At 37.9% G+C, this 11,098-nt stretch overlaps 1 protein-coding gene across 1 annotated transcript in view; it reads right to left on the bottom strand.

Annotated features, from left to right (window-relative positions):
- Ttn (titin) overlaps positions 1 to 11,098 on the bottom strand; it is a 267,108-nt gene that overhangs the window by 87,849 nt on the left and 168,161 nt on the right. The window contains 21 exon segments of the mRNA XM_033756300.1: positions 68 to 364; positions 467 to 754; positions 845 to 966; positions 1,238 to 1,415; positions 1,582 to 1,729; positions 2,422 to 2,573; positions 2,672 to 2,956; positions 3,056 to 3,170; positions 3,256 to 3,443; positions 3,795 to 4,097; positions 4,192 to 4,494; positions 4,585 to 4,854; positions 5,787 to 6,053; positions 6,158 to 6,282; positions 6,383 to 6,791; positions 6,876 to 7,154; positions 7,293 to 7,559; positions 7,666 to 7,932; positions 8,025 to 8,193; positions 8,830 to 8,927; positions 10,504 to 10,770. Of these exon segments, the coding sequence (XP_033612191.1) occupies positions 68 to 364; positions 467 to 754; positions 845 to 966; positions 1,238 to 1,415; positions 1,582 to 1,729; positions 2,422 to 2,573; positions 2,672 to 2,956; positions 3,056 to 3,170; positions 3,256 to 3,443; positions 3,795 to 4,097; positions 4,192 to 4,494; positions 4,585 to 4,854; positions 5,787 to 6,053; positions 6,158 to 6,282; positions 6,383 to 6,791; positions 6,876 to 7,154; positions 7,293 to 7,559; positions 7,666 to 7,932; positions 8,025 to 8,193; positions 8,830 to 8,927; positions 10,504 to 10,770 (4,797 nt within the window).

Raw genomic sequence — 11,098 nt, 5'->3', positions numbered from 1 at the left:
TTTTTATTTTTTTTTTTTTAAGCATCTTTTATTTTTAATTTTTTGGTCAGCTGGGTAAGAAACTTACCAAATGGATATTTGGCTATTATTGGAGTAGCCTGGACTGGCTCACCAACACCATACATGTTTTCTGCAGCAACTCGGAAGACATACTCTTTATTGGGTATTAATTTGGTTGCCTTGAAGTTTGTGTCCTTGACCGTTGAAGAAAGCTTATGCCACACTTCACTGTCAGTTGCTCTCCTCTCCACTACATAGTTTGTGACCTTGGATCCACCATCGTCTCGTGGTGGGTTCCACGTTAAAAGACATGATTCGCTGGTTATATCTGTGATGTCAAAAGCAGCTGGTGGTCCAGGTTTATCTGTGGACGGCGTTGTGCAGAAAAAAAAAAAATTAACCATGGGTTATTTAAGAAAGTAGCTGAAATGTGTTTGATTCTTCTTGAAACTAGAGCCTCTCCTACCTAAGACGTTCACTTCCACCACAGCAGTGGCCCTGCCGCAGACATTCACAGCCTCGATGATGTAGGTGCCAGTGTCGCTTCTCTTACTATCCACGATAGTCACTGTGGATTTTTTAGGGACGTTTTCAATAGTAATTCTATTATCTTGCTTCAGGACAAGATCAGCCTTTGTCCAAGTTATTTTAGGATCAGGTTTTCCAGTTACAGTAGCCGGAAGTTCAATCTTTGTGCCAGCTTTCACAGTAAGACCAGCAAGGAGCTTCACATCAAGGAAAATTTCTGGAGCCTCTGAAGTGTAAAAGATTTACATGGTTAGCAGCTTTGAACAGACTTAAACACTGAGGCCTTACTGACATGATAATAATAAAAAGTACATACCCTGTGTATCCACAGCCTGGATTTCTTCTGTGGGTCTGCACGGCTTGCTAGCGCCCATCCTGTTCAAGGCCTTCACACGGTAGGCATACCACTGGCCCTCCTCAAGACCTGTCACTTCCATTCTGTCAGAAAACAAATTGGGTACTTTGCAATCATGTAGATAACCCATTCCACTGCATAGCTGTCCTAATATGCCCCCAATTTATGCTACTAGTATAATACTAGCTTTAAAATAAAACCTGGATTGCTTCAATAGTGTAACAAAATCTTTTAAAATTATACAGGCACACTAAGAGAATTTTCAATGAAATAAACTACCATTTTGCGAGGCAAACCCATTTTTAATGAGTAGGGATGAGCATTACTCTTGTGCCCAATAATTTAAAAACCTACTTTGTTTCTGCAACAGGTTCACCACAGGCGACCCATTTGTCAGAACCACGTGGACATTTTTCAACTAAATATCCTTTGATGCGTGAACCACCATCATGTTTAGGTGGTTCCCATGTTAGGAAGATGCTTTTGGCTGTCCGATCTCTCCATTTAAGATTCTCTGGTGGGTCAGGTACCGCTGCAACATTTTAAAGAAAAAGTCAGTTTTAGAGGATGCCTATGAGGTTATCTCCATATTCCCAATAATGTCAACCTCAGGCCTAAACTTAAAAAAAAATAACAAACAAACAAACAAAAAACAGGTAACATGAGACTAGGCAAGAAATTATCACACAGGTACTTACTTGCAGGAACTGACATATTTACAGGTTCATCAGTATATGCAGGTTCTCCAGGGCCACATTTGTTACGAGCACAGACTTTGAATAAATATTCTTTTCCTTGTACAAGATCAGGAACTGTGAATTCTAGATCAGTCACAAAGTCCATAACCTGGGAAAAAGAAATACAATTAACTAGGTGTTTCCCCAAAAGCATTTCCCTAAGTCAAATTTTTCCCTAAGTCAAACTTTTCTCATGAGCTGCAACACAAATGGAAGTTGTTTTGAATATTAAGGATTATTTTATAATAATTTTGTATTAGGGAAAAATTGCAACTATAGTATATAATATTTGACCCTCAGTCTAAAGATAAACTGTTCCATAGCTTATATACATTAAAAAGATGCCAAATGAAGTAGAGTTCTTTTACCAGCTCGGTTGCTAGAAATATGATTTTAAATCAGGGTAAAGAATACTAACTGGTATAAATAAAGGAAGGGAAGAATGGCAGATTAAGCCAATTAAGACAATCCAGTGGAGAAAAAATAAATGGGAAGATCAGGATAATAAATACTTTCCTTAGAATGAGTTAAAGATTAAGGGTTACTAAGTGAATTATATTTTTTAAAAAACCTAGCTAAAAACCTTGATAAAATTCACAAAATGAGGCAATTATACTAAACTTTGGTTGAACTATGTCAGGAGTCATTAGAATCAGTGTATTTTTAAAAACAATTTTTGGTTCATGTTAGTGAGGTAAAGGTAAAAAGGCATGGCATATATGATTTTGCGTGGCAGCCCAGCCTCCTGGGATTTCCTCCACTCTCTTTTCTGGAGTTGATGTGTCACTACTCAAAACTCACTTTAGTCCATGTTTTCCGGCTGACTTCTCGCTTTTCAATGACATATCCGGTCAATGGACTTCCTCCATCATCATCTGGTGGTTCCCAAGTCAGATGTACTGAATCCTTGGTTATGTCACTAAATTTCAGTTCTTTGGGTGCACTTGGGCGAGCTAAAACAGAAAATTCAGTGAAAACATCATTGATGGTTTAAGCCAATATTCGCTAATATTGCTAAATCACATTAGGTAACAAAAGTTTAATTCCTTACCAATAACATTGACATTAATTTCCCCAGAAATTGACTTCACACGATTTTTTAATGTCAACGTATAAATGCCCTTGTCTGAACGTTCGCTTGGAGAAATGACAAGTTCAGCATAGGCAGATATGGTCTTCATAGTAACACGGTCTCCTGCTTCTAGAACCTTCTCTCCGAAAGACCAGGTTGCAGTTGGCCTTGGATAACCTGTACTTGGAACCAGGATCTTGATAGGATTTGGGACGATAACTTCCAGGCCATCTTTAAAAGCACTTAAATCCATTGTTGGTTCAACTATTAAGAAAAAATTAAAATTAATTACATATTTAAATCTCTGGTGTCCCAATGAAGTTATGTGTTAGTTCCAAATCTAAAAATAAAATGTCTGTTTACCAGATGCATCATCAGCAGTTAGAGGACCAAGAATTTCAGATGGATCTGAGACACCAGCAGCATTTTCTGCAGATACTCTATATAAATAGTTATTTCCTTTTTGCAACCCAGTGACCTAAAATTATAAATATTTGTTAAAAACACGCACACTAAATTTCATGATCATGTACTGAATTTATTTTTAGATGCAAACTGCTTACCTTGTAAGTCAGTTTAGGGACGGGTTTGACATTACAACGGATCCAATCATCTTTTCCTTCTTCACACCGCTCGATTATATAGCCCAGTATCGGGCTTCCTCCGTCCTTCAGAGGAGGCTCCCATGTGAGCTGGACTGATGACTGAGTCTGATCTGAGGAATTTAGGTTCACAGGAGGACTTGGTCTCTCTGAGATGGAAGAAAGAGTTGGGCATACAATTTAATTTTGTGGTAATTTATTAAGACGTGATATCACTCATTCTAGCACTCTCATGAAAATAATAGGTTTCCTAAGCTCACTGAATAAAAATAGGTAAGTCTTGAGTTTTTATAATTTTGATAAAATTTTCTGGTATTCTACCTTTTATTAACTTTAATTTGAATGATTTCAATTGATAGGCCTAATTTCTTGATTTCATGCAATATTTATTTCCTTTTTTTTGGTACTGGGAATCGAACTTGGGACCCTGTGCTTGCAAGGCAGGAAACAGTGCCACTGAGCTAAATCCCTGGCGCCTCTTTTTTTTTTGACAGGCTCACCAATTGGATCAGCAACTTTGACGAAAGGTGTAGCTGCACTTGGTTTTCCAACTCCAATTCGGTTTTGGGCTCTGACACGGAAGCTGTACTCCTGTCCTTCTACCACATCGGTGACAGTTGCAGACAGGTCTTCAGCTCTTACAGTCATGGCAGTGTCCCATCTGATAGAAGTCTTATCCCTTAATTCAATGACATAGTTTGTGATTTCCGCACCGCCGTCATATTCCGGTGGTTCCCATGTCAGTGAGACACCAAATCTATTCACATCAGTGATGGTTACATTCAAAGGAGGGCCTGGAACATCTGGTTTTCAAAGAAGAAGCAAACATGAGTTTGGGTTATAGTGCACATAAAAGCAAAGATAAACTAGTGTGCAATTTATTTTGACGCTACTTACCATATTTACTCCTTGCTTCTACAGGATTGTCAGTTTCTACTGGTTCACCAGTGCCTACTCTGTTTTTTGCGCTCACTCGGAATAGGTACTCAACTCCTCCTTTTTGTAACCCAGTGACAGTAAACTCACAACTGTCTGCACAGTCAGTGGCTAGAACCCAGGTCTTTCTCTTGATGTCACGTCGTTCAACAACATAACCTATGATTTTGCTTCCACCATCAGTAAGTGGTTCTTCCCAGGCAAGGCTCACTTCACCATCAAATATTTCTGTCACTTCTAAGTTACGTACTGGACCAGGAACATCTGAAATTCACATATAAAACAATTTAAATATCTTGCTGTACTTTTGACTTGTGCTGAGCTAATCAAGGCACTTACCAATCAAGAACTTACCAATAACTTGTAAATTGATAAATCCTTCTGCTTTTCCATGTTTATTTTGAAGCACGATTTTGTACCTTCCCCTGTCTCCTTTCTTGGCTTCTGAAATTCTGAAAGAAGTTTGTTCGGCAGTAGTTTCAACAGTTTTTGAAGATAAGGCTTCATTTTCTTTAAACCACTCAGCTTCTGCTTTGGGGTAGGCATCGTACGGCACCACCATTGTGAGAGGCTGGCCAGCGTCAACCACAAGGTCTTGATCAGCTGTCTTGATTTTAGGTGCAGCTAAAAAATAGCATGTGAATGCATTTGAATTGTGTACTCTAATCAAACCACAGCTTAGCTTCTTTACTATGCATTTGTTAACAAATGTGCTGGCAGTATGACATTGGAAGGAGGTGACGGGAATTTTATAGCAGAGAAGAACACTTAAATGTCGAATAGTTTTTATTTCTCTTAAATTGGTAGCCACTGGAGAATAGAGGATTAAAGATGGTATAAAATTATAAAATTTTCATTCTTCATCAAAAGTAATGAGAGGATTTAGAATGGTGTAAAACATGTTTTTCTAGGATAGAGTAAGCACTGTATAGTTAACTCAAGATAAATCAGATGAACTTTTTCTTATGTACAAATGATAAGCTAATGACATTTTAATAACAATAAACTATCAGGATATCTTGGGTCAGGATGAGCACAGATCTAAAAAGTCCACAGGGGTTGGAAAGAAGAGTGTCAGACTGTCTTTAGGTCTGGGAAGACCCTCAGGGTGATAGGTTATTCAAGGAATCAGGAATAGCCCACGATTCTGGCTTTAAAGATGAATGTCATCAATTTCCTCTTACTTAAGACACTTACTTTGTAGTAAGAGAAATCAGAATAGTTGACATGTGGACAGGACTGATAGAAATGAAAGACTCTCACAAGGATTACTTTATTATATGGCCACAAACTCTGTATCAGTGGTGGTGAATGTACAGTATGTGTGTTATGGTGGAAATCACATCATCAAAGATTGATGGCACAGGAGCCAAGTCATCCTGGCAAAGCTCACAGATGAGCATTGGATATTCAGATTTAACTGCAGCGCTGGTGCTTTGTGGTAAGTGAGTTTGGGGCTGCAGTTTGGGCATTCGGTGTTTCAAAGGCTTGCCATCACTGCTTTATCTCATCTGGGATATTGTAAAGATACTGTCAAATAAAAGAAAGGGACTTACCTGCCAGTTCAAGCTTAGCTCTGGCTTCTTTGTCTTTGGCAACAAATCTATATTCACCCTGATCACGGGGCTTAATATCACAAATCTGCAGCCTGTGTACCTTTCCTTCACTCATCATCTGGTGTTTGTCGCCCTGGACAATGACCATGTTATTTTTTAGCCACTGGACTTCCACCTTGTCTTTGTTGAGCTCAGCTAAAAAGACAACATCAGTACCAGGAGCTTCAAGAATATCTTGAGGAGGCCTGATGATCTCAACAGGGATTTCTAGAAAGAAAATGTTAATTAAATACAAATAGGTTTGCATTTTGATTAACAGTTTTAAAAAATTGGTTGCCAACATTAGAGTTATACTTTTACTTAATCCGTACCTTCCACAAAAAGTCTAGCTCGCGACTTCCTGTCTTCTACTCCACAAGCATATTCACACTCGTCATCCAGCCTGCAATCTTTTATAATGAGTCTATGTATACTTCCATCTTTTTCAAATTTATATCTAAGAAGAGATTGGATTATTGGTTAGCAAACATAAGGGTCATCAAACTCACAGTTTCTATACAGCTATGGAAATAGAGAATAAGAAATTCTTTGCATACTTTTTGCCTTCCTTGATTTCTCTCCCATTTCTATACCATTTAACGTTTGCTTTTTCTCTGGAGAGCTGGCAGGAGAAGACAGCATCATCGAACTCGGTGACTGTCTGGTCTTCCAAGTGTTCCACAAATTCTGTAGGGGCTTCTATTATAAGAAGCTCGGCCACAGATTTATCTTGTCCAGCAGTGACCACGTATTCACCTTCATCTGGGAAGCCACAATCTTTAATGATTAGAGAGTGCTTGTACTTATCAATTCGGTATGATACACGGTTGTCAAAAGGTACTTCTTCCCCATTTTTGGTCCATTTCAGTGTGACATTGAGACGATTCACTTTGCACCAGAATGTGACAGATTTCTTCTCCATTGTTTCAACATCTTTAAGAGGTTCAATAATCCTAAGATCTTCCTCTGTTGTAAAGAAGAAGAACAATATTGACCTTATTTCCATAGAAACTAATAGGAAAAATTTCTACTACCATATAAATCACTGACCTTCAACAATTAGGTTGGCTGCACTTTTAACATTTTCACCCCTATGATTGGTCAGAGACACATTATAGTTGGCTTGGTCATCTAATCGTGCATCTCTAATTCTGAGGGTGTAGACCAGGTCTTTTTGGAGAATGATGTACTTTGCACTATCGAATATGGCTTCCTCATTTCTGAACCATTTGGCTTTGGCACCTTCAGTATTGACTTCACAGTGGAAGACAGCTTCTTGTTGTTCCTTCACACGGGTGTCTTTAAGAGGGACTATGAGCCTGAGTTTTTCTGAAAACAACCAAAGGGACTTTATAGTATGAAGAAGGATCAAAGTAATGCATATAAGCATAAACAAAACCAATAGGCAGAGAATAAAAAGTTTTTTTTTCTAAAAAACCAAATAACAAAGGGTAAGAACAAACTTACCAATTACTGTCAAGTGAGCTGCTGCTCTAGCAGCTCCAACCATGACCACATAAGTGCCCATGTCTTGTAACGTGGCATTCTTCACAACGAGGACCCTCTTCTTCCCATCAGCAATAATATCATATTTATCTCCAGCTTCAAGTGTCTTATCATCTCTCTTCCACTGAACTTCGAAACTTTCCTTTGAAATAGTGCAGACGAATTCAGCCTTTTCTCCTTCAAGAATTTCAAGGTTTTGAGGCTTTGAGATAAATTCAGCAGCAAGTTCTGGAAAGAAAAAGTTGCAAGATATTGAAAACCTACACATTTAAACCTTACGTATAACAAGTGTGAATTATGAAAAATAAAATGTGATTCACTGTAATTTTCCTACCATGTACTTTAACTTTGCCATCAGTTCGAGAACTTGGGAGGCGGCAGTTGTAGTTACCAGCATCTTCAAGGAGAGCATTCTGAATGGTCAGGACTCTCTTCCTTCCATCGGCAAGTATTTCAAATCTTCCCGTTTCAATGATCTCTTCATCACCTTTGTACCAAATCACTTCTGCTCCAGGTTTAGAAACTTCACAAACCAGTTTGATAGTGTCTGTTTCACTAACTTCAACATTGGCAAGATTTTTTGTAAAGACAGCTTCTTCTTCTGTAAGGAGAGCAAAAAAAAAAAAAAACGAGTTCAACTGGCAATTATTATTTTTCCTAACATGTTTCAGCAAAGAAGGACTTCACACATACCTAGAACTGTCAACATGCCAGAAGTTCTTGCTGTCCTTACTTCACAGGAATATTCTGCTTCATCAGTCAGTAGACATTTGTTGATGACAAGAATGCGTACTGCTCCCTTTGAGATGATGTCATATTTTTTGCCCTTTTTAATTTCAGCACCATCTTTGAACCACTGAACCTATATTTAAGACAAATGGATTTATCAGTTTTCATCTTATTCCTTCACATGAGTTTCCTTAAGAGAGGAACTATGTTTCTGAGTATTTCGGAAAACAACCAATAACTCTATATAGAGAAGGACCAACGTGTCAAATGCAAATCTAAGTAAATTCAGGAAACAACAAAGTTAACAGTTACTGTTAAGCAAACTGCTGTGATACTATTATCAGTAATTCTAGAAATGTGATCATAAAAGTTTAGAGCCATGAGGGCCTTAGAGATCATGCAGACCAACTCCTTTGATGTATAAACTGAGGTTCAAAGTTAAAGCAACTTTGTCCATTGTAGTTAATGGCAAACCTAAGTGTTGGCTTCAGACAACTGATTGTTTTTGATCTAAAAAACAGCATTTCAATATAGCATTTAAAGCTATGGATTGTGAGTCCCATGTTTCTCAAGGAAAAGTAAATGAACGATACTAAAAAATACTAAAATATGAATTTTTAATCTAAAAGTAAAGTGGTGATCAGAGAAAGGATTTACTACTTCCTCTATCTCTCCCTTCCTGCCTTCCATTTTCTTCCCATTTTGGCTAGACAAAAAGTAAACACAAAATCATCTGACAAAACATGATAACAGCTATGCAGTCACAGACCTTAGCATTTTCTCGAGAAATTTCACACTCAAAGCGAGCCATTTCTTTTTCTTTAACTTGAAGATCAGTGAGTGGTCTTAGGAATTCCACATGAGGAGCTATAAGAGAATGTCAGCAGAATTCAAAATGAGCTTTTCAGAAATTTATTCTGATGTTACTATGATATACATTAAGAAAAAGTGAATCTTTTGCAGGGACTTTCCAACAGCTCCAAGTGACTTTGAAACCCACTGGAGCTACCAGTCAGAAAGGATGCATTGCTTTCTACATAATCTCTGTAGTTTACACAACATTCTTGGCATATTATATATCTATCTCAGTTCTTTGGAATGGTAACTAAAAGAAAAATCTTTATTGATACTTCCAAAATTGAAATATATTGGTTGTCAACGAAGACACCAGTAGAAAAGAAACATTATCTTATTTAAGGCAGCCAGCATAGTGTTTGAGAAATTAGTAGAACTGAATGCTAAGACAGCTTGAAGCACTATTTCAGCTTTGTGCATGGCTAGGAGGCACAAGTGTAGAGTAAATCACAAATATCCAGATTTTTTGAAAACTCAGCTTCAGAGATGTGTCACATACAATCCAGGCAGCTATTAGTATGATAATGAGTTATGTATGGAGGGATGATTGTTTTTTACATCTCTTATTTCATGTCTGTCCAGAATTCACTCAGCCCCCTATATAAAAATAGTTCCTGCTTGCCCTTCCTTCTTTCAGAGCTCCTTGTGAGTCCCTTCCAAAACGACCCTTCTTGATCAGTAATGAATGCTGGCTGACAGGTTGAAGATATCACCTTGTAGCTTGGCCTTCTTGGAGTGGACGAAAAAGACAAAGGGAAGAAGGAGACTCAAGAGGACACACTGACTTAAGCTAAAGCAGAGAAACCATGAAATGGAAAGAATAACACAGTACAAGATGAAGCACAATCAAAGCCACAAGGTTGTAGTTGTTGACAGGTGGGGAATAACTAAACTAAACAAATGCTGCACAAAAATATGCACTGAAAAATGGAATCACTGAACAAACAAATGGATGAAACAAATGAACTAGCACGTGGCATTTTGAAAAAAGATGTGTTTTTCATCAGGGAGGATGGAATGGTAAAAAATCATTGGAGTTCTTCATTCAAAGAATCCAGGACTCAAGAATCCAGGCCTTGCTCCATCTTCTCATTCATTCTTATTCTCAGAGATTGATTTATGTGAGTGACTTTCTCATACTACAGTAGTCCTTAGTATGCTTCTATTCAAACTGAAATTTCCTATCATTTTCTAGTTGTTCCCCAGGCTTAAAAACTCTTTTTCCTTCCATATGGAAATCACTTTCACTTTCATTTTAAAAACCAGGGCTCTCTGCTTTTATCTGTATTCAGTGGGACCTCGACAATAGAAAATTCACGTAACAGGCTTACCACCCAGATGCAAAAAGTAACGTCTGCTTACCACTTAGAGAAAAGAGGCATAGCAAAAAGTGGCTGATGTCTTTATCATATTAGATGTAGTAGGAAGATTTTAAAAAATATATTTAAAGTGTCAGTGTCAATACTGTAAGTTGCCAAGAAATGTGGTTAGGCCAAGAAGAGCATGCAAAAAGCATTTTTTTTTTTTTTTTTTTTTTTTTGTGGTTACCAAGAGTTGCATATGAAAAGCCCTGTGTAAGAATACTTACGCACGACATTCAGGTTACAGGAAGTCTTAAAATCCTTAGCATCACAAGTATATGTTTTGATATCCTCTGGGGTACAGTTGTGTATAATAAGTTTTCTGACCCTGCCATCAGCGACAATTTCGTATTTCTTGTTTTTGAGGATTTCTGTTCCATTTTTGAACCATTTCACCTTAGCGTTTTCTCTGGATACTTCACACTCCAGTACGGCAGTGGCTTCCTCTTCGACCGTCTGGTCCTCAAGGGGCTTAGTGAATTCAACTGGGGGTTCTGAAAGAATCATACTCATTAGCCTTTCTGTTTCCCTTCTCCAAGAGTTTCAGCACCTTCTCAACTTTCCTGTGGCATCTCCAGGGCTTTTTCTGTTCTGAGATTGCTCACTTTTTTTTTTTCCAGCACCGGGAACTGAACTCAAAACCTTGCGCTTGCCAGTCAGGTGTAACACCACGGAGCTACATCCCTGGCCCCGAGACTGCTCATTTCAAGAAGTGATTCCACTCATATATTTTCCTCTAATAATGATGTTTTATCATTATTTGTTCATATAGAGGAAAATCACTTTGAAAACTATGAAACGTGTAGGAAATAATAGACAACT

Source organism: Fukomys damarensis, unplaced genomic scaffold, assembly GCF_012274545.1.
Source record: "Fukomys damarensis isolate Sample0158 unplaced genomic scaffold, DMR_v1.0_HiC HiC_scaffold_26, whole genome shotgun sequence".
NCBI lineage: Eukaryota > Metazoa > Chordata > Mammalia > Rodentia > Bathyergidae > Fukomys > Fukomys damarensis.
This window is presented reverse-complemented; position numbering and strand designations above follow the sequence as displayed.